Below are 24,783 nucleotides of genomic sequence, written 5' to 3'. Positions count from 1 at the left end.
ATAAGTTGCTGTAGAGGTAAGATTATGTTATTGGAAGATTCTGTTTGCTTCTTTGTTAATTATGGTGGGCCAAAGCTAGGGAAGCTTCCATTTTATTGTCTTCAGTCCATTCTACCCCATTTCTTCTTTGTTGGGGTGGCTTCTGGAGTTTTGGTTTTCCTTCTGTCAGCTATCAGCATTGTCAGTGATCTCTTCTGATCTCTAACGCTGCTTCTTTTTCTTTGGTCATTTTGATGGATTTGGGGAAGAGGAGAGATGAATGTTATAATGTGGTTGACAGCTGGCAAAATCGGTTGTGTTGAAAAAGATTCAAAGGTTTATTCTCTTGTTTTCAGGTAGAAAAGTTTTTTCTTAACTAGAGAAAATATTTTGATGATTTTATTTTTTACATTGAGCTCTAATGTATGCATATTCACTCTTTCCATATTGTTTCCCTCCGTTTTCCCCACCTTTTTTCTGTTGTTTTTGTTTGGGTTTTGGTATGCATAATGAGGTGGAAATCGTAAGGTTTCTCTTTTCTCTCTTTTTTTGTTTGTTCCTTTATTACCACAAATAACTTTTTGTTCTCTCCTTGCTCCTCCTGTTCACAATCACTGAAAAAAATTTCTTTTGATAGCTTGAGAAGTCATTGAGGCAATTTCTTAGGCCAGAGGTTTTTTGTAAACTGGGTTTCAATTGTAATAGAAAATCTCATGAATTACACACAAAAAGGTTATTTAATGAGACTTTTGTTGTTGTTAATGTATTTGTGTATTGGGTTGTATTGCAGTTAAAAAAAAAAGTTTGAAAGTCATTGTCCTGGCCTTAGTCTGTCGATTGTAACCTGTGCCTCCCCAAAGAATCAGTTTTTCAAAGGAGATCTTCTATGGTGCTGAGCTGTTTTAATTGAAAGGCTGGGGCACTTTTGCCCCTTTACCTTCAGCAGCCCTAGCTATTTGTTGAAACCTCTGGGTTCCAGTGACTACTGTTACCCGTGTGGAGGACGTGCGCCAGAGTGTGGTCCTAGGCTCCTCCTCAGCCACAGAGACTTCTGCTTTTTAGATATTTTGTAACTTAGAATTTGGTGGGGGATCTTGAAAAAAGGGCTCAACTGCTAAAAAGTGTTTGAAAAGATTGTTGGATAACCAAGACTTTGAGACTAAAGTAGTCTTTGTCTTTAAATAAACAAACATAAGACAGGCAACATTTGGGTATTTTTTTGTTTAATTATTGTATTCAACTTTTAGTTTTGTTTTCTGCTTTTCTAGAGTGAAATGTGATGGTGAACACCCTATTATTTTCATTTTTTATGTTTTCAGTCTTTGCAGTTTTTTATTTTCTTTGCCCCATTACCAATGAAGATAGGGTAGAGATGATGTACCCTAGTGCAACTTAAAAATATCCGTGAGAATCCCTTGTAAATACACAGTGAGAGGTTCCCCAAAGTGCTTGACTTACAGTGCTCTTAGTGTTTGATCCATTTTTTATAGAGCCAAAAAATAATACTTAATAGTCCTATTTCAGTTAGATATGAATAACTTAAGTATTTATGGCCTTGGAATTACACATACGCTGAAAGAAAAAATATTTTTTTATTCTTAAATAACAGTAGTTACTTATTAGTGGGATGTGTTTGCCTGTGGGTCATAGACAAGCCCTCAAGTCTTAGGATCAAATTGGATTCTGCAACCTCATTTCCTATTTCTCATTGATTTCCATGCAGTACTTTTTATCACATCAGCTGCCTCCAAACCCAGTTTCTCAAAGATGTGGTACCTTCAGAAGGAATGTAGAATGATCTCATGTTAAAATGGAATTACCTTGAGCTAGTAGTTCACTTGGTGTCTGACAGATTTTGAGAATTGTCATGTTTTCCTTGATAATTAAAAAAATCCCATAATGCCTGTGAGTTTGCTGTGGTGTCCTGGGTGTTTTCAGATGTCTTGGAGCACCATTTGGTAATTGCAGGTGTAGGGGTTTACAGTTTTTACAGCAGTTAAGCAAATTGTTACTATCTACGTTTTATAAAAGAGAAAATGAAGCCATTTCTATAGGATAAGCTGTAGGTATTTGTATGAAGCTGATCCAGGTGCATCTTAAAAGACAGTCTGTATTCTAAAGTTTACTTCTCGTGGCTTTTTTTTTTTTAAGTACTTCATTTTCTGTGAGTTTTTATGCCCTTTTGGGAAAAGAATACTTAGGTTTGCTAGGGGATTGAAAAGAAATTTTCCAAATTTACTGTGGACTGCTATTCTTTGAGCTTTGCTTTTCTTCGTTAACATTTTTTTCTTAAAATTGAATTTTTAAATGAAGACTAGGCAAAAGGTATTCAAGGTTGTATACCATGGCAGGAGCCAAGAGTACAAATATTCTGAACTGTCAAAGACACCTCTGACTTTAACAAGAATAAAATCACAGTATCTCTCTAACCAGTCCTCTTTCTTCCTTCCTCTCATCACCTTCCACTAGAAGATACTAAAAGATACAGAAGAATTCAATTACATGACCCAAGGAGTTCATTTGATGACCGAACCCTCATCTCCATCCTCAACCCATCTTAGATCTCTTCCAGGTCTGAAACATTACAATTTTATTATCTTATTATATCATATGCTTACACAGTTATCTGCAGTTCTTACTATTCAGCTATCCAACACTGGTTGAGATGTTATTCACAAATCCACTAATGCAATTACTCAATTACTCACTTGAAAATTAATTTTTGATCTCTTTTATTTATTTTCCCAGGAAAACAAAGTAACAGAACATCAATACAGAAAACGGTTTTGCTATCTTTCACTTTGAAAGAAAATATTTCTTTTTTTCGTAAAACAAGTACCGCCACAATAAACACAATTTGAACCTGGGATGGAAATTGGCTTTTTGTTCTTTAAGGATTGCTTTTAAAAATGCTTTATTACAAGTACTTTGAAATAACATATCTATAGGAGGAATGTTTTCCATCCCAGATTCAAATCGTGTTTATATTCCATTTATACATGCGTAACATTAGAAATAATTTTGAATTCTGTATTTCCCATTAATTTCTGTGCGTATTTTTCCATCTCTCTGGAAGGGCTTTTATTTTTGGTAAATGTGGTGGTGGTACTTGTTTTATGAAAATGTCATTATACCCATATTTGTGTGTGTGTGTGCGCCTGTGCGCGCACACATACACACTTGAGAATAATACTTTTCTCCTCAGCATTAGTATAGATGAGCTGATGGAATTTGTTCATTATAACAGCTGCACAATATTCCATGGGAAGATTTACCACACTTCATTTAGCTGTTCCCTTGTAGATGTCAGGTTTTTTCCATGTTCTTTGTTTTGTTTTGTTTTTCCACTATAAATAGTGCTAAGATGAATATTCATGTACAATTTATACTGACATTTTTGTTCTTGTGAGATTGAGTGGGAAGAGAGGGTTTAATGGGTTGAAGGGAATGTGTCATTAAAATTTAATAGATATTATGAATATATTTCTTTTTAGAAAGGCTGTAATAATTCACATTTCCAAAAACACTGACAGATCGCTGGTTTTCAAGTTATTCATTGGGATTTCCTTGACAAGAAGAGTTGGGGTCATTGGGGTACTGATCACCCAGTTCAGCAAGAGCAGCTCTTTTAATCTGTTCACTATAATAGACATTGTTATAAGATTTTGGTTAGAAGAATGAGTTTCATGATTAAAATACAAGTTTGAAGAATCATTGCTCTGTGTAATTTGGGTTTTTTTTTCCTAGATTAAAGTAGACATTGAGATCACTAACTTTTTAGATGCTTGTGTTGGCTCCCCATTCCTGTCGAATTGTCTTTATTGAATCATATTTTAAATACTTTGAATTGTACTTTGGCTTGCATTGAGAGATTAAAAAAAGTAAATAAAACGCACTTCTGTGCTTATTCTAGGTATGTTGCAGGGTTATCCTTCATATCACTTAACTGACCTACTGAGGGTTCAGTGAGGACTCAGGTGTCAGAAAAACTTCACTTACCCTAAACAAATTTTAGGTTTTTCAGTCATAGACGATGTTAATCTTACAGTTGATATATCTAATTTATTCATCTTATGCTCTTTGAGGTTAGTTTGCTAGTGATTTATTGGTTATGTACCGTAATTATAGCATTTTCTATTTTGCTTTTGAAATAAATAAAACCAAGAAGTTAGGTATGTTCCTGTGGCTCTTTCCTGTCATATAACCATGTAAATAACTTCCAGTTTTGTTATTCAAGAGCTTTCTGATCCTGGGTAAATCAGTCAACTTATCTTGACCTTGGTTTCTTCATTTGTTAAATAGGGATGATAATAAAATGACAGTTGGTGATGATTTTTCAAGAACATCTTTTAGTAAATTCAGTGACAGGTTTTATAGATAAGCTTTTGATGGGTTTTGTGATGAAAGAAAAAAAGGAAACCACAGCGCAGCCCATTGATATTACATACGTGGCTGCTAGGACAAATGTGGCTCAAACCTGGAGCTTTCAGATGTTGTTGTTCAACATATATATGTATGTATATATATTTCAGATTTTGTTTTTGTTCAGATTTTGTATTTTTCCTGATTCAGTCTTGGAAGAGTGTATGTTTTTAGAAATTTACGCAGTTATACAATCTTCCTAGTTAGTAACCCAATTAAAATATTAAAGCATTCCTTAATTTTATTTTTTTGAGTCATTAGCCTTCTAGATATTATAAGTTCTGCACCTTCTCTCTAGAAAAAAGCACATTTTCACACACATGCAGACTTTATGTACTCTTTCAGATGACTACATGGTTCATAGACCTCTTAAAGACCATTTTTATGGGTTTCCTACATGGAATTTCAATTTAAGGACTGATCGGGAGTCTTGTTTTCAATATAGAGTGCATTTTGCCCTGCGGGGGAGTTTGGCAATATCTGGAGACATTTTTGGTTTTGTCTAAAACTAAGGGTGATGGTGGGGTGTGTGTGTGCGTGCATGCGCACGCGTGTGTCTGTGTCTGTGGTACTGGTATCTGGTGGGCCAAGGCCAGGCATGCTGCTATCTTGGAATGCACAGGAACACTCATATGCTCACCCACAATAAAGAATTCTGAGCAAAAACATCAACCAGTGGTGCTTAGGTTGAGAAGCCCTAATCTAGAGGAAGAAATGAATTGGATTTCCCTCAGGAATCCTTTTAATCCTTGAAATTTAACTGGGCTTCATTGCTGATAGTTGAGTTGTATATTGTTCAAGCTTGTAATCTTTGGGCCTCACTCTGTCTTGAATATCCTTTTTTTTTTTTATTTTAAGATTTTATTTATTCATGAGAGACAGGGAAAGAGAGGTAGAGGGAGAAGCAGACTCCCCACAAAGCAGGGACCTCAATATGGGACTCGATCCCAGCACCCCAGGATCACGAGCTGAGCAGACGCTTAACTTACTGAGCCACCCAGGCGCCCCTGTTTGAATATTCTGCTGTTGGTATTTGTATAATTTATTTTCTTACTGTTTTTCAGGTTTCTGCTCAAATGTCACTTCGTCAAAATGTCTTTGCAATCTAAAACCGCTCCCTTCTCCACTTACCCTTAATTTTCTTAACATTTCACATTACCTAACACACACACATACTTATTTGTTGTCTGTTTCCCGCCAACTTTAAGTTCCACGAGAGCAAGAATCTTTACTGCTGTATCCCCTGTGGCTCAAACAGTGCTGGGGTATAATAGATGCTCACATATTTATTGTTAAAAGAGTGAATGGCATGAGTCTGTATTGTGGCAAGCTTGTGTTGTTTATTTTGGTAAAGCCCTATGTTTTAGAGATCAGATGTGCAGATGGTAAGGTTAACAACCTTTTGTGAAAATTAAGGGCTTCTTACCTAAGTCCTCACCTGGATGTAGCATAAGCTGAGTGTATCTGCTAAGCAAGGATTAAAAAGAAATAGTTCTTTGACTGATTCAGAATATGAATCAAGTACTTGAAGTTGTGTTCTTTACTGTTCTTCAAACTTGTTTGACCATGGTAAATATCTGAGACATCCTTGAGAATGGGAAATCTGAAGTCCCTCCGCAAATCTACTGAATCAAAATTTCTAGAGGAGAAACCAGAACATCTTTATTGAAAATAAACAGGAAAAGGATAGTTTTCAACAAGTGATACTGGAAGAATTGTATTTCTACATGCAAAAGAATGAAGGTTGAACCTGTATCTCAAACAATATATAAAAATTAGCTCAAAGTGGATCAAGAACCTAAAGAGTTAAAGCCATAAACTCTTAGAAGAAAACATAGTGGTAAAATTTCATGACCTTGAATTTGGCAATAAATTCTTAACCATGATATCATCAGCAAGAGCAATAAAAGAAACAAAATGGGTAAGTGTGGCTTCATAAAAATTAAAAAGTTGTGCGTTAAAAGACAGTGTTAAGAAAGGGAAAAGACAATCTACAGAATGGGAGAAATTATTTGTAAATCATATATCAGATAAGGATTTAATATCCAGAATATATAAAGGATGCCTGTCAGTCAACAGCAAAAGGACAAATAACCTAACTTAAAAATTGTCAAAGGACTTGAATAGACATTTCTCCACAAAGAATCCATAAAATCCTAAGTATATACCAAAAAGAATTGAAGGGGGAGTCTTGAAGAGATATTTGTACCCCTATGTTTATAGCAGTATTTATAATAGCTACAAGTGGAAACAGTCTGTCAACAGATGAGTGAATAAACAACCGTGTGGTATATATGTACAATGGAATGTTATCCATCATAAAAAAGAATGACATTTTGATACTTGATACAACATGGATGAATCTTGAAAGTATTCTGAGTGAAATAAGCCGGACATAAAAGGACAAATACTGTATGATTACATTTATATGAGATACTTAGAATAGGCAAGTTGATAGAGACAGAAAGTAGATTAGAGATTACCAGGGGCCGGGGAGAGGAGGGTCTGGGCAGTTGTTTCTTTCTTTTTTTTTTTTTTAAAGATTTTATTTATTCATTTATTTGAGAGAGAGAGAGAGAGAGAGAGAGCACACGAGGGGGGGAGGGTCAGAGGGAGAAGCAGACTCCCTGCTGAGCAGGGAGCCCGATGTGGGACTCGATCCCGGGACTCCAGGATCATGACCTGAGCCGAAGGCAGTCGCTTAACCAACTGAGCCACCCAGGCGCCCTGGGCAGTTGTTTCTTAATGGTTATACAGTTTCTGTTTGGGAAAAGTTTCAGAAATAGATAGTGGTGATGGTTGTATAACTTTGTGAATATAAACAGTGCCACTGAATTGTACATTAAAAATGGCAAAAATGGCAAATTTCATTTTATATGTATCTTACCACAATAAAAAATTAATAATGTATACCAAAAGCTGTTGAATTGTGTACTTTAAGTGTGAATTGTCTGGTATGTGAATTATATCTCAATAAATCTGTTTAAGAAAACAAAAACAGGCATTCGTGTTTGGGCAACAGTACCAAAGAACAAAATTGGGTTGATTTTGGTCAGGAAGAATATAAGGTAGATGTTGGCAATTATCTGTTATAAACGTAAAAAAATCTTTGTAATTCTCTCATGGCATGAGCAGCAGTTTCCTAGTCAGCGTGATGCAGCTGCAAAATACACCTAATAGGTAAGGAAATTATTGGACATAATGCAATTGAGAATAACTGAAAAAAGTAATATTAATGAGATTAAAGTACTTGTGCACACTTTCAAAGTTTATATTAAGGAATATCTTCAAATATTTATGTACTATGTTTTGGTATGTTTCCTATTATAGGGAAATTTACTGAGAACTTTATCAAATTAAAGTTTTTGGTGGACTTGATATCCAGATTTATCTTCCAGTCATTCTCCTCCCAGTTTAGTAATTATATTTCCATCTACAAGGCACAAAATTTAAATTTTTAAAAAATTTTGTTGTGGTAAGAACAGTTAACATAATAGAGAACAGGAGAGAAGTATGCTTTAGTGGGAGAAAAAAGGTTAAGACAGCAGTAAGAAAGCTCTACCCATGAATGGAAAATATCCTGACCCTTTCTCAGACCATACCAGGTATGGTCTTTATCTCATCGGGATCCCTGTTACTTCCCCTAACCTTAATGTCCCTCACCCAGGGAACTGAGAAGAAAATTGTTTACAGAGGGCTGCTATGTTCAGTTATAAGGTGTATGGTGTAAGTAACTTAAATAGTGCCAACTCAGAGAGCCCTGTACTTTTATTTTTTTGAGACCTACACTTTAAATTAGAAATCCAGTACATCTTGCATAATACTACGTTGTATCTCTTTAAGACTGCAATAAAATGGATATAAATGTACCATCTGTATTGATACCTAAGGACCAGAGCATACTGTATGTAAAATGAAGTGCAATTATTAATTCTACCTAATTAAAAGTAATACAGTATTTATAATGACCAACATTTAATTAACAACTTCAACTTAAAGGTTTTATAGTTACAGTATGGTAAACGTAAAAATTTTAAAGTTCTCTTCACAAGAAAAGAAAATTTGTAACTTGTTAACTAGACTTATTTTGGTGATCATTTCACACCATATACATACACTGAATCATTATATTGTACCCCTAAAACTAACATAATGTTATGTGTCAATTATATCTCAGTAGAAGTTTAAAAAACCTTAAAATGTGGGACCACATATTATGTTTGAAGTTATATTGGATGTAGATGTTTGACAAAAAAGATGGTTTAGATTTATTGTGTCATGAAGAAAAATATGTGCTATAACATATTTTAAAGTGATCATCTAAATCCATAGATGCAAAAAAAAAAAAAAGGCTGAAAATCCTGATGCAAAATTGCCTTTTTTACAAGCAGAAGATTTAATAGTGTCAAGAATCCCTAAATCTGTGTTCATCTATTTAGTACAGCTTCAAGTGCAGATGAAATATCTGTGAGGCTGTTTCCCCCCTGTTTAACAAAAAATTGAAGGCTGTTTTTAATTTTGCTGAATTTTTTTTCTATTAGTAGTACAGTACTACCTTCAAGGGCCTACATCTTGAGAAAACCTGAACTCTTATATTTAAGGCTGAAAAGTTTGATTATGATGCTGGGAACAAATGCCAGTGGAGACTATGCTTGTATGTTATTTGGATTGCTGTTGTTTTGCTAATGTTCTGTTTTAACCATTATTTTGAAAAGTGTGATTTTGCAAAATGTGAGATTTTTCTAGAAAGGCACATATAACAACAGATATGTTGTTTGTTTTTTCAGACCTAGCATATTTTCGTGCTTTTTTTTCATTGGTCAGTGCTTCCTCTGCTTCACAGTTACCTTGAATCCTAGAATCCACACCTAGCCATTCTGTTGTCTTCCACAGCTTAAATTCCAACTCTGTGATACGCTGCTGACAACCTTCTCTACCATCTGACAGAATGAATTGTTCTCTTTTGTTTTTTCTTTATAACACTCATTTTATGTGTATAAGTCCATGATTTTTAGTAAGTTTAGAGTATATAGCCATTGTTCTCCAAAGATTACTGGTGTCCACTTATGGTGATAACTTTCTCAACCCCAGATGTCATCAACCCCAGATGTCATCAATCCCAGATGACAACTCATCTGTTTGCTTTTTTATGGATATTTCATGTAAATGTAATCTGTGCAATATGTAGTTTTTTGTGTCTGGCTTTTCTTATTTGGAGAATGTTTTTGAGGTTCATCAGTGTTATATATCAGTACTTTATTCCTTTTTATTCCTAATTAGTTTTCCATTGTATGGATATACCACATTTTGTTTATCTATTCATCAATTAATAGGTATTTGGGTTAACTTTTTGGCTGTTAAGATGCATTGTTATTTAACTTTGCATATAAAAATCCTCATGGAACCCTTTTTTAAGTGCAGGTGTTTGGGCCTGAGTATTAGGAGATTCAGTTGTGTTCCAAAAATTGGGAACCATTAGGTTAAGGTTTGGGAATCAGGTATGGATTAGTTCCAGTATAGTTGCTGCATAACTTCAGCATAGTTAATCTCTTTGATCCTCAGTTTCCTCATTTATAAAATGGGCATAATTATGTAGTTCATCTCATAATTAAGAATATTTGTTGAGCTCTTGCTTTTTTGCCCATCATTGTATTATGCATTTAGGTATACAGTGGTGAACAAAATTGGATTCTTGTTCCCGTATAGTACATACAAGTTCAGAAGGGTATACAGACATTAGAGGATAAACACCTATAATTATTATAAATCCTTTGAAGGTAAAGTACAGGGGTGATGTTGAGAGCATGTAATAGAGATTTAATTTAGTTTGGGCAGACTCAGGAAAGCATACCCGAGGATCGACATGTGAGACTTGAAAAACCAGAGAAGGGATGACAGGAGGAAAAAGTTTTTGAAGCAGAAAGAATAGTACACACTGAGACAGAAGGATCTTGGTTTGGTGCCTTTAAGAAATAGAGGTGTGACAGGAGTATAGTGATTAAAGTGGTCAGATTAGTATATTTAGAACTTATTCTAAGGGCATTGGGAACCTATTTAAGTATTTTAAGTTAAGGCAGTGATATGAAGAGATTAGTGTACCTTAGTACATTAGATCATTAGTGTTACCATAGATCGTCCTAGCTGCTGTTTGAAGAATGAATTGGAGGTGGCTTAGACTAGTTGTGGTGAAATGATGGCCAAATACAAATTTATATTTAGCAGGTAGCATTTACAGGACTTGGTTGCTTTTAAATGTTGAAAGGGTCACTCCCCCAATTTTTGGGAGGAACGAGTTGGGTACTCTAAGTCACCATATACAGAGAGAAGATAGAAGAAGGAAGGTTATTTTGGAGGGGGAAGAAGTTGGGAGATAGTTTGTTGTTTAGTTTTGGGAATTTTAAGTTCAGTGTGCCTTTGTGAATAAACCAAGTGGAGATGTTAACTAGTTGTATATGTGGACTAGGTTCATAAGAGATCTGTTGGTGTGTAGGGTATGTATTACTTTAAAGTCTTTGGAGTAGGTTTTAAAAAGCCTAGGGCAAAAGTCTGGAGAAAAAATATAGGTTAAAAAGTGAATAGGGGTGCCTGGGTGGCTCAGTAGGTTAAGCATTCGACTCTTGGTCACAGCTCAGGTCTTGATCTCAGGGTGTGAGTTCAAGCCCCGCTTTGGGCTCCATGCTGGGCATGGAGCCTACTTTTAAAAAGTGAATAAAGGGGTAGGAATTGAGTTCTGATGAATTACTAATATTTAGAGCCTGGATAGAAAAGGAAACAACAGAGAAGAGTGACCAGTAAGGTAGGAGGAAAATCAGGAAGAGATAAAATGGAGTAAAAACCAAAGGAAAAGAATGTTTCAAGAAGGAGGGTTCGATCAACTGTGTTTCATACTGCCGAGCAATTAAGTAAGGATTAGAAAAGTGTTCATTTGATTTGACAACATGGAAGTCAATGATGACTTTTAGTTAGCTTTTATTGCATGATGAATCACCCCGAAACTTAACAGCTTAAAACAACTACCATTTATTTGGCTCCTGATTCTGCAGGTTGGCAGAGTTTGGTTTAGCTGGGCAGCAGCTGGACAGTTCTACTCATCTGGGTCAGCTTTAGTGATCTCTCACCTGGGCTTCCTCATGCATCTGCAGGTATACATCTGTGATCACCTGCTAGGTTTGGCTGGGGCTGGCTTGTTCATGATGATCATGGCTAGAATAACTGGGACCTCTCATTTTCTAGTGGAATAACTTCTGGGCTTGTGCACTTCAGTAGAGTTCCAAGAGCAGCAAGTCAGTAACCTCAAAGGCAGAAACACTAAGCTTGCCAAATGTCCCATTGGATCAAGTCATAAGATCATTTCAGATTCAAGGGCTGGAAAAACACTCTTCTTGATTGGAGGAGCAACAAAGTCACACTGCAAGGGCGTAGATGCAGAGAAGGGAAAAATCTGTTGCTGTTTTTGAAGTCCGCTACAATGATTATGGCAAAAGCATTATTGCTGGTGATGGCGGGTGTTGGAAACAAGATTGTTAGTATAAAAAGTAGATGGGAACTAAAGACGTGAAGATAGGAAATAACGCTTTTTGAGAAGCTTGGCTGTGAAGGTAATTTGAGAGAGAAGATAGTAGTAGCTGGAGGGGTATTTGTAGTCTAAGCAGGTGTGCTATAGTATTCCTTCCACTCAAGAACAGAGTATATTGGGTGCTAAGGGAAGGGATCTAGTAGACACTGAGGATGCTTATGCAGAGGAAAGAGGAGACAACTAGTGAGGTCAGTCTTTGTGGGATTTTGTGTACCTGTGAAGGAATTAGTTTTTGATATAAGGCTAACATACTTTCTAATAACAGGAAGGAATGAGAGAATGGGTATAAATGCAGTAGGTAGGCCAGTAGATTAGTGATGGGAGACTGAGGGAAGTTCCTGTTTGTTAGAGCTTCTATTTTCTCAGTGAAATGGAGGCAAGTTTAAGAATAGGGGGTTGTGCAAGAATATGTACAGCATGAGGTTTGATGTGCATAGAAGAATACATAATTTTATTCCCCCACTGAATAGGACATTGAGCTGATGACTGACTAGAGGAATACCATTCATTCAATAAATGAGAGATACCATCATTATTAATATAAAAAATACTATTTTAAAAAGATTTAACAATACTTTCTGTACTGTTAGTTAGAAACTGGTACTAGTTGAGATGTTTTAGGGCCTGGGGCTCTTTTTCTGTTTGAACCAGTTAAGTTTTAACTTTACTCCCTTCTGTAAGATTGATGATCCTTAAAAAGAATGTAGGCAAGAAATACATTTAACCTTTTATAAATAAACATTGCCAAAAATATGAAAATGAGTTTGTTTTCTGAAAGGACTTCCTAAACCATTTAAAATTACTTTGCTTAATCAGAACTCATAAGGATAACTACTAAATACACTTAATTTGAATTTTAAAAAGATTAATTCAAGTTACATGGTGCCTTAGTGGTAACATTGTATATGGAAAAAACCAGCTTTTTGTTTGAATAGTTGGAAAATAGGTAAACATGGCCTTAAGGTTATATACTTAGGGAAAGTTAACATAATTTATCTTTTATTCTCTTAGAAAACACTCACAATAGCTTTTTAATTGTCCCTGGCCTAAGAATAAGCCTAACTTCTTCTACTTTGTAATGACTATGTACTGGAAGGGTTGTCTTTATGGAGGGCACCATCTGCTGGTTATAAAAGGTACCGGTTGTGGGAAGACTGCCTTTTGCAGTTTCCAGACTCTTTACAAACCTTTTTTCCTTCTAATTCCACCTTTACCTGAGTGAAGTCCCAGGAAGAAAAATAGTTTTTAATAAACTTGGCAAAGTAGGGATTCTAGTAGTGGTTTGATTTGATTTGTGACCCTGAACTTGTCACATACTGGATTTTTAAGCAAATTCATCATGAAAATGGCAGATACCTGTCTTTATCTCTTCTCAGATCAATTAAAAAATGATTATTCCTATTACTCTTAACCTTGCTCTTCTTTTCCCATTCACTGAAAGGATCTTTAAATATTTTTGCTTCAGTCTTATTTCATCTTAACATTTATTTACATCTGACAATATCAGAATGAAGAATGATGATATCATTGATTTTTGTTCCTAGAACTGTCTGTATGATTTGTAAAAATACCGATGTTTCCTTTAATTAATAATCATTTTATTTGAACTTACTGAAAGATTGTATAAGCTGTTTAGTATTAGAATATTTTCTTGTGTTTTACTTATTGTTCATACCGGACATAAAAAATGTAAATATAACAACACATTGCGTACAATGAAATTAACTGTTTTCTGAAGGTATTCATTTCACATTACCCTTAAAACAGGGAAATTCTGGATTATCATGGTTTTGCTATAAATTGGTGAAATTAAAAGTGTGTACATTTTAAATGGAGAAAGGAATTTGTCCTTTGTTCTATAGTGTATATAGTATATAAAATGTATTCTGACACTGGTCAGTTTTATATAAGTTATTTTTTAAGTACAGTTGTTATTTTCTCGTTTTCAATGTATCCACCCTACCTTAAATGTGAGTAATTGTAATTCCACAGAGATGAAATAAATTGTCAGATAATTTCTTTGACAGTCTTAAACCTAAGAGGAGCAGCTATATATCACTATCTCTTATTTTTATTTCTGATAACAATTGAAGATCCTATTTATTTCCTATACCCTTCCCCTCTTCCTCAGCATTGCTCCCTTTCCCTCTTCTTTACACCTTTTTTCTCTTTCTTTACACCTTTCCCTCTTCTTTACACCTTTTTCCTCTTTCTTTACACCTTTCCCTCTTCTTTACACCTTTTTCTCTTTCTTACACCAGTTTGGTGTTTATTCCTATTATTCTCAGAAAACTTCTTTCTTAAAGATCACCTTGCCAGGTCCAAGGGAGTATTTGCTGAGGTCATTTTGTATGTTTCAGTAGTATGTATTTCTGAAATATTGAGCACTGTATGCCACCCCTTCATCTTCAAACATTTTTTTCTAGGCTTAAAAAAAATTATTTTTTGCTTTTTTACCTTTTCTGACTCTTCTCTTTTTCTTCCTGTCCCCTCCCCGTATCAGTATAGATATTTACTCAAGGTTCAGTCTTGGTGTCTTAGCTAATCCTACACATTTTCTTAACTGATCTTGTAAATTCATAAAACATGAGCTGTACATGGTCCTAAAATATTTTCTGGCCTTGGTTTTTCTCTAAAACTTCAGATCTACATTTTTAGTTGCCTTCTAGACCAGATTTTTTTCCCAAGACTTAATCTCTCGATGGTTTTTCTCTTTCTCCATTATGATGAGGGCAGAGATTTTATATATTTTGCTTATTATTGCATTCCTAGTGTCTAGCATAGTATATTGCACTAAGTAAATTCCCAGTAAATATTTAAGTAATTGACTTTCAAGGAACAAAGTCTTTGAATCTTGTAATCATCTTCTACTTCTCTTATTTTTTTTTTACTTCTTCCTTAAAATCATTCATAAGTCTTTGAATCCATTTTCTTATTTTCCCATGATTGCCTGCAGTCCGCTCCCCCTTCTGACCTGGAATTTTGTAGCAGTTTCCTGATTGGTTTTACTGTATTTGATTTTGCCTCTCTCTGGTTTGTATTGCCTGTTGTAGCCACCATTTCTTAGAATAGTTCTGGTCATTCATTCAGCAAGGATTTCCAGAGTACCTGCTTTGTGCTAGGCTCTGTAATAGATGCTAACATAAAAATGATACACTATCCTTGGCTTACAGAGCTTACAGCCCTAGTAAGAGTAACGGACATAGAATATGTTCACTAAATATGATGTGATAAATGCTAATTATGATGTGTTCAAAGTTTTTAGCTGTAGGGGGAGGAGACTTGCTCTGCTTGGAGAAGTCAGGGAAGTTTAAACATAGACTTATAGACTTGAGTGAGAATTTAAGGTACATAGAGTTTGCTTGGTAGACAAGGGCCAGTAAATATGTCTTATGCTGAAGAAACAGCTTATATATATTCACAGAGATATTTCAAATCTGCTTCTACTACTGTTGTTTATAAAACTGAAGTGCATACTGAGTAGACCTGCCCCTTTGTTGGCTCTTACCTTTTCCTCCTTAGCTCCCTTTACTTCCTTCCACTTTTTCCTTCAGTCACACTTCTAGATCCTAAGTAACAAATTCTGAACTTTCTTCTCTAGATTAGTAACACATTCTGAACTGTTTTCTTGGTCCTTTTTTTGTTCTTTATATTATTACCAAGTTCACTCCCATTCACTTACAGAAGTGGGCTTTCTTTCAATTTTATATTTTCTAAGCTTGTTATTTCTGTTAGGATAATTTTAGAATTTATTGTGATTTAATTATTTAGGGGGACTTTTTTGAATAGATTTTTGAGATCCGTCTTACTCATTTTGCCCTGTAGTCACTGCTAAAGAGTTATGCAAGTAACAAGCACTTGACAAATTTTTGACTATGACAAATTTTTTGACTATGTGGATGAGTTTATTCTACAAAGGCACCATGTCTACATTAATTTAGTTGCAGTTTCTGGTTACAATTGTGTATCTCTTGTTAGGAATGATCAGCATCAGCTTTTACTTCTGTCAAGGAAAGGCAGAGACTTTTGTTACATTCCACGTTCTGTGGAAGACTGGGAATCCTGTCACATTTATTTAACTTCCCCTGAAATGATTTGTTCTGGGCTTTTGTTAAATATCTTCTTTGGTTGAAGGAACACAGCTATGACTTTCGTTCTTGCTTTTCCTAACCTGAGGTCATGTAATTGTTCTCCTGCATTATATTCTAAAATTTTTAATATTTTGCTTTTATAGTTAGGTCACGAATACCTGGAATTCATTTTGTGTAAGGTGTGAGGTATAGGTATGATGTTATTTTGGCGGGGGGGGGGGGCGGTATTAGAGTGTCTCAGAACTTGAAAAAATTTAAAAAACTTTTAAAAACTTTATTGAGCTATAATTTATGTAGCATAAAATTAATAAATTTTACCTATTTCAAGTGTACAATTCAGTGATTTTTAGGCAAATTTACTGAGATGTGCAGTCATCACCATAATTACAGTTAATCCTTCAATGGATTCAGGTGCCTGGGTGGCTCAGTCATTAAGCGTCTGCCTTCGGCTCAGGTCATGATCCCAGGGTCCTGGGATCCAGCCCTGCATCGGGCTTCCTACTCAGCGGGAAGCCTGCTTCTCCGTCTCCCACTCCCCCTGCTTGTGTTCCCTCTCTCGCTGTCAAATAAATAAATCTTAAAAAAAAAATCCTACAGTGGATTCTTTTTAGTTTTTTCATCTTGAGCTCTCTGCAGAGTCCAGTACTGTTGGCTACTCCCTGTCTTGAATTGAAACTTGGTGTACCCCCCTACTTTCTGATACGGCTTTTCTGCATCTTCTCCCTACCTCTTTGATCATTTTCAGATGGCTTTGCAAGCTCTTTTTTGTCTGTTTCTTAAAGACGTGTCTTCTCTTATCTCTTCTCACCTTACAAGACTTCCTGAATGCTCTCATCTGTGCCCCTGGTTTTAACTGTCATTGAGGATTCCCAAATCTGTCCCTAGCTCAGACATCTCTCTGGAAATCTAACTGCCCACTGGCCGCCACCATCAGCAGCAGCAGCAGCAGCAGCAGCATCATTATTTTTCCTCCTCCTTCCCCCCCACCTTCTTTTTTCCCAGCAGATGGGGCAAAGCATTTTATTTCCCAGAGGGTACTTGAAAATCTTCTATTTTTTTTTTTAAGATTTTATTTATTTATTTGAGAGAGAGCGAGAGTGAGGGAGATCACAGAAGGAGAGGAAGATGGAGAAGCAGACTCCCCTCTGAGCAGGGAGCCCAATGCAGGAGGGCCCATCCCGGGACCCCAAGATCACGACCTGAGCCGAAGGCGGATGCTTAACCTAGTGAGCCACCCAGGCGCCCCAATCTTTTCTTTCGTTAAAATGGATTTATTGGGGTACCTAGGTGGCTCAGTCTGTTAAGCTTCTGCCTTTGGCTCAGGGATTGAACCCCATATCAGGCTCCCTGCTTAGCAGGGAGCCTGCTTCTCCCTCTCCCTTTGCCCCCTCCCCCCGGCTCATGCTCTCTTTCTGTCTCTTTGTCAAATAAATAAAATCTTTAAAAAAATAAAATGGATTTATTGAACTGTAACTGATACAGAGAAAAAAATGCATGCATATTATATACAACACCTATGATACCATTACCACACAGCTGAGATAAACACAGTTATTACTTCTAAATGTTTCCTTGTGTCTCTTTGCTTTTTTTTTTTGTAAGAACACACTTAACATGAAATCTACCCTCTTAACAAATTCGTAAGTGTACAACACTGTATTAACTGTAGGTGCTATGTTGTATAGAACATCTCTAGAATTTAATCATATTTTCTAACTGTAACTACACCCATGGAATAACAACTCCATTTTTTCCTCTTATCTCCTGGCAAACACTATTTTATTTTCTGTATCTGTAAGTTTGACTTTTTTTTTTTTTAAGATTTTATTTATTTATTTGACAGAGAGAGACAGCGAGAGAGGGAACACAAACAGGGAGAGTGGGAGAGGGAGAAGAGGCTTCCCACTGTGAGCAGGGAGCCCAATGCAGGGCTCAATCCTGTGACTCTGGGATCATGACCCAAGCCAAAGGCAGATGCTTAATGACTGAGCCACCCAGGTGCCCCAAGTTTGACTATTTTAGATATCTCCTATAAATGGAATCATATAGTATTTGCCCTTCTGTGACTGACTTAATTCACTTAGCATAACGTCTTCCAGGTCCATCCATATTGTTGCAAATGGTAGGCTTTTCTTCCTTTTTAAGCCTGAATAATGTTCTATTGTATGTATAAACCTTTTTTTCTTTATCCATTTATCTATTGATGAGCATTTGGGTTCTTTCCATATTTTGGCTATTTTGAGTAATACTGCAGTGAAAAAGGGTGCAGATACCTCTTGGAGTTATTGATTTCCAATTTTTTTGGGTCTACACCCAGGATCAGGATTGCTGGATCATATGGTAGTTCTATATTTAATTTTTTTGAGGAACCTTCATACTGCTTTCCATAGTGGCTGCATCATTTTACAATCTCACCAAGAGTGTACAAGAATTCTTTGTTCTTCACATCTTTGTCAACACTTGTTAGCTTTTGTTTTTTTGATAATGGCCTTTCTTACAGGAGTGAAGTGATATCTTGTTCTTGATTTGCATTTCTCAGTGGTGAAAATAGGAAGTTTCCTTCTAAGATCAAGAACAAGACAAAGATACCCACTCTTGCCACTTCTATTCAACATGGTACTGAAGTCCTACCCAGAGCATTTAGGCAATAAAGTAAAGGCAAGAAATAAAAGGAATCCAAATTGGAAAGGAAGAAGTAAAATTCCCTGTTCACAGATGACATGATCTTATGTGTAGAAAGCCCTTAAAGACCCTACAAAAAAATTTGTAGAACTAATAAATTCTGTTAAGTTGCAGGATACAAAATCAACATGCAAAAATCAGTTACTGTTTTTATATAGTACCAGTGAACTATCTGAAAAGGAGATTAACATAAGAATTTCTTCACAATAGTATCAAAAAGAAAAAAGTTACTTCACAATAAACTTTACCGAGGGAGTAAAAGACTTGTATACTGAAAACTGCAATATGTTGGTGAAAGAAATAAGACAAATAAATGGAAAGATATCCAGTGTTCATGGATTGGAAGACTTAATATTATTAAAATATTAGGCAATATTTGGAACTTTTTGTTTTGTTCTCTCTGATCTTTTCTTACTGATATGCCCTGCTGCTGTTTTCATATATTAAATTTCATGTATAAAACATGAAGGGTCTGTTTCTAGGCTAATATTTCCCATTAATCCTTTCTTTTTTTTTTTTTTTCCCCCTGCACCAGTAAGTACTACATCATCTAAATTACTTTAGCTTTATATGGGTTTTAATATTTGAGAACAAATCCATTTACAGTGGTTTTCTTCAAGTATCTTGCTACTTTGGCCTTTTGAATTTATTTACATATAAATTTTTTAAAAATTTGCCATGTTTCAAAATCAAAACCTGGGCTTGATTGCGATTGTATTGACTACATAATCACTGGCAAGATTTGCTATCTTTATAGTATTTGAAACTTCCAATCCAGTCTATGATATCTCCTTATTTATTTAGGTTTTCTTTGATTTCTGTCAGTAAAGCTTTATGATTTTCTCTGTAGAAGTACATCTTTTGTTAGATTAATTTATGCTCTTCTATGTAAATTGTATTTTTAAACTTCCTATTTGCTATCCATAGGAATACAGTTGATTGGTTTGCTTTTAAACCTTTTTATTTTGAAAGAATTATAGGTTTAAATTTGCAAAAATAGTACATAGAATTCAGTAACCCTTCACTCATCTTCTGCCAGTGGTGACATATTTTGTAACTGAAGTACAATATCAAGTAAGGAAATTGACATTGGTATAATGTTAATTAGATTACTGATTTTGATTTTACTCAGTTTTCTCAAGTTTTTGCACAATATTTTTCTCTCTGTCTCTGTCTCTGTGTAGTTCTGTATAGTTTGATCTTGTGTATAGATTCATGTCATTACCATCACAGTCAAGATACAGAATTATAAAGGAATTCCGTAATGCTACCTCTTAGTCTCATCTTTGTACCCTAGCAACCACTAATCTGTTCTCCATGTTTATAGTTTTGTCATTTTAAGAATGTTACATTAATGAAACCATATAGCATGTAGCCTTTTGAGATTGGCTATTTCAATAAGCATAATGGCAGTAAGTTATTGAATGTATCAGTAAGTCAGTTTTTTTATTGCTGAGTAGTATTTCATTGTGTGGATCTATCAGAGTTTGTTTAACCATTCATTCATTGAAGGGCTTTGGATTGCTTCTGGTTGTGGGGTATATGAATAAAGCTCTTACAAATATTCTTGTACAGATTTGCATGAACACAGGCTTTCATTTCTTGGGAAGAATTCCCAAGAGTGCAGTTGCTGATTTGTATGGTAAGTGCATGTTCAGTTTTATGAGGAACTGCCAGATTATTTTCAACTACGGTTGTACTAGTCTACATTTCCATCAGCAGTGTCTAGATTCAGTTTCTTCACATCCTTGTCTGTATTTGATGTTATTGCTATTTTCTATTTTAGCCATTCTAATAGTATATGAGATCTCATTGTGGTTTTAATTTGCGTTTTCCTAATGATTAATGGTGTTGAACATTTTTTCATATGCTTATTTGCCATTTGAATTTCCTCTTCAAATGTCTGTTCATGTCTTTTGCCCATTTTGTAATTGGATTGTTTAGTGTCTGCATGGTATATTTTCTCATCCTTTTACTTTCAGCATCTCATATCCATATATTTTCTTTATGTTTTTTGTAAGCTGTTTATAGTGAAATTTTAAAATCTAGGTTTTTTAACCTGATCATGTATATCATATATGTATAGTGTAAAGTGCATAGTATGTGCTAAACAATGTTGGAAGTGCTATATATATTTACTTATAGCTTCCAACTTTTGTTTGGCTAATTTGTCTGTATTTTCATCCTATTCTTGAAAATTATATTCCTTGGATGTAAACTTTAGCTTTGCAATTATATTCTTTTCCCACATTGAGGATGACATTTTGCTGTCTTCTGGCTTATATTGTGCTGACTTACTAGTTTATAAATACTGTTCCTTTCAAAGTAATATGACTGCTTTAATGTTTTGTTTGTTTTCTACAGTTCTTCGTATTGAGTTTAATTCTGTTTGGCTTCTTGAATTTTATGCTGTTCTACTCAGATAGGGGCCTGTGCCTTCATTTGTCTTTTGGTACTCCCATGAATCATAAATTAAACTTCTTTGTCCTTTCTTCTTCTTTATATCCTTTTGATTTCTCTTCCAGTTCACTAGTTCTACTAGCTTTTTCTAATCTGCTAATAAACTTGTCCACGGAGTTTTTAATTTCAGTTTTTGCATTTTTGTTTTAGAAGTTTGACTTTTTGTTCTACTTTGCTCTCTATAATTATTTTTTGAGTTATTTTAGACTTTTATTTCTTTAAAACAATAAACTAGTAGTTTTGTAATCTGTTTGAGAATTGTAATATGTGAAGTCTTTGTGTGTCCTGTCTTGGTGCCTGGTATTTCTGCAGATTTTTGCATACAGTGTCATGTGTCCTTAGGTGCTTGATTATTTTTGACTTGATAATGCTCATTGTCCTAGAAACCTCATGGTGGGGATTCTTTGAGGTGTAGAATTTTACTTATATTTGGTGCTTTGTGGTACTACCAGTCAGGGTTCACTGCATTTAGGTGTTGAGGTTCTCTGGACAATTTAGGTAATGTGGATCATAGCCAGTGTGCAGGCCCATGGCAAAAACTAATTAGCTGAATCTGTTATTATGTTGCTCTGCTTAGTACCAAGGCAACTTTCTCTGCTGTTTCCTGTGGCTGTTGATGGGGGCATGGGTGCACGTTGATTTCTGGCTTATCTTTGCGGGTGTTATCTTTTTGGAGACAGAGTAGTATTGTGCACTGATGTCAGGAAGGTCTCTTATTTGATGTTCTGCCTTGCCAGGTTAAGAGTTACCTCTGTCCCCCTTGCCTCATAAGACCGCCAGAACTGAATTCTAGATTTGTCAGGGTTGGCAAATGTCCTCAGGGTATAAATGGATATAATGTTCAGTGCTCTGTTTATCTCTCTGGATTCCTGTATTCTCTTTTATTTGGGACAAGTAATTTGTGGTGCTTTAAAAAATAAGCTTATTTTGGATTTTTTTCTATTATTTATAGTTTTTGTAGTTGGAGGGTTAGTGCAAATAACCCAACTTACCATTAGTAGAAATGGAAGTGAAAATATAGTTGAAAAAAATTGGGGAAATGCTTAATAAAATGTTTTTCATTAATTAAATAAGTGAATAACTATAAATTAGGAAGTAGTTATAAATTATTTGGTTGGGGGGACAGTTACTTTTCATGTTTATTATTAATTTTGTTTATGCCTATTTCTTTGTTTGCTTCTAACAGTTTTCTTGTTTTAGGGGTAAAAATATTTCCATCATGGCTCACTCAAAGACAAGAACCAATGATGGAAAAATTACTTATCCTCCTGGTGTCAAGGAAATCTCAGACAAAATATCTAAAGAGGAGATGGTGAGACGGTTAAAGGTGAGTAGAATTGTGTTATGTTTTGGGACATCTGTTTAGGGTGGGGGGTTACCTGTGGAAATCACATAGGGCTATATTTTATTAGGGCACCTTAAAAAAGCAAATGAAAGCTAAAAATGGCAGGGAAAGGATCGAGGAGAGCGGAAGTATATACAAAACTGGAGGGTTTCCTTAGCTACTGTTAATGGGAGAACAACTGGAAAGGTGAAGCTTAGATTTTCTAGGGCCTCCTATACTTGGGTATAAAGAATAAATCTGTAGTACTCTTATATTCATTTTGTCTGTATAAAGTTCTCCTTTGTTCTATATCTCATTGATTTTACAAAAACAATCATTTTTTTTTTTTTAAAGATTTTATTTATTTATTTGAGAGAGAGAGAATGAGAGAGAGCAAGCACATGAGAGGGGGGAGGGTCAGAGGGAGAAGCAGACTCCCTGTCGAGCAGGGAGCCCGATGCGGGACTTGATCCAGGGACTCCAGGATCATGACCTGAGCCGAAGGCAGTCGCTTAACCAACTGAGCCACCCAGGCGCCCCAAAAACAATCATTTTAATCTAAGAAAGGAAGTTTTAAGTCTTTGTACTGAGCACTCAGGCTGTATTTTACTTGCAAGTTATTTTGGAGTAGGTTAAAGAGCTTTACTTTCAGCTTTTCTCTCTGCTTCTGATACGCAGCAATGAATCAAGATTAATGGTGACCTTCCATAGATGAGGTGGTCTCTGTATGGCTAGAATCTCTTTATATGTGTTTGAACAATATTTTACCTTTTCTTCAGGGCAGTGATAGTCCCTGTGATTGTAAAATGGTTAAAGGAGCAGAGTGGCCAAGCAGAATGCTAAGCTGATTTATCAGTTAGTTGAGATGTTCTTTATTTTTTGAGCATTTTTCCCCTTCTGAATTGTATCTACCTAGACATTTATGTTGCTTGATCCATTATTATTTGTCTCTATTTCAAGACTGGAAAACCTGCATTAATTAATCATTGAAGACCCCGGAGCCTTAAAGCAAAGTACTGTTTTATAGCTGTTGCTGCATGGTTTATTTTTATTAGAAGAAAAGGACTCTAATACTCATAAATTTCATATAAAGTCTTAGTTTTGTGCATATAGTATTAGAATGTCAGATATCAGATTTTTTTTATTCAAAGGAAAAGACATCTTTGAGCAGATTAAAATTACTGATATGTGCTAGTTAGGAAGTTGTGTATATTTTGTTAAAAATAGTGAAGCTACAAATCCTTTGTATGTGACACTTTTCATTTTCTCTGTATCAAATTCTCTTGACCTTGTTGAATTTTTAGAGAAGTGAATACTTTATTTCCTCAGATTAGTTTATATTTTAGCAATGATAGGTAAACATCTCTGTTGTTTGCTACGAAACTGTTAAACGCAGAAGCTATGCTTATAAGTTGATTAGCATTTCCTATCTTTTAGAGATGTTATTTCCTCAGACATCTTCTTTAATAGATGACTTATACATGAGCAGTTGAGTTTAATAACACCATTTGAGTTGTAGACAGTTTTGAGGAATTCTTATTATCTAGCCCTTGCGTAAACTTTGTTGTTAGTTTTGGTGGAATGATTTCCACAGTGTTCACATTTAGTGTTTGTAATATGTTTTCATTATTTTTTAGACATTTATGCCCAGCAGTAATCTAGTTAATATAGTTTTTTTCATTTATTTTCCTAATTTACACTTACCCACTATTTTTAGCAACCTTCTTAGAGAAATATAAAAAGGATTTAATGTGGGCTGACAGTAATTTTTGATATGTACAATTACAGGAGTAAGTTTTATAAATTAAAAGTTTGTTAATATATAAGGTGTCATTATTTATTATATAATTTCTAGAGTTTCCTATAATATTCTATTCAAAATATACTGAACCTCTCTTTTGTGAACAGAGTCTAGAAAAAGAAATGGTTTCCTGCATGTAGGTCTTTTTTTTTTTCTCCTTTGCCTCTTTTCATGATATGCCTAAGCCATCAAACATATATCTTAAGAGACTAAAATTTAAAAGTTAGGAGAGTAGTCCTGGACCTTGTACCCTTAAACTAACTATAGTGCCAGACTGGAAGGATTAGTTTACAGTTGGTTCTGGCATCTGGTATAGTAGAACTGAGGGTCTGCCCTGTGAGGAACACTGTTCCCCAGCAAGGCATTGGAGAACTTATTACTCAGAAATCTAACTCTGTAGCAGAGTAGAAATCCTTGTATTTTTCAAGGACCAAGTCATAGATACTGA

General features: G+C 35.1%; 1 protein-coding gene across 1 annotated transcript in view; it reads left to right on the top strand.

Moving 5' to 3' along the window:
- The window catches only part of PDS5B (PDS5 cohesin associated factor B), a 195,230-nt gene that overhangs the window by 47,838 nt on the left and 122,609 nt on the right, over positions 1 to 24,783 (top strand). Inside the window, exon 2 of the mRNA XM_021678280.1 lies at positions 22,411 to 22,537. Coding sequence (XP_021533955.1) covers positions 22,430 to 22,537 — 108 coding nt within the window. The 5' untranslated portion in view covers positions 22,411 to 22,429. The remainder of the gene's footprint in view (positions 1 to 22,410; positions 22,538 to 24,783) is intronic.

Source organism: Neomonachus schauinslandi, chromosome 3 (genome assembly GCF_002201575.2).
Source record: "Neomonachus schauinslandi chromosome 3, ASM220157v2, whole genome shotgun sequence".
Taxonomy (NCBI): domain Eukaryota; kingdom Metazoa; phylum Chordata; class Mammalia; order Carnivora; family Phocidae; genus Neomonachus; species Neomonachus schauinslandi.
The sequence above is the reverse complement of the archived record's forward strand: the minus strand, read 5'-3'. Positions and strand labels throughout refer to the sequence as shown.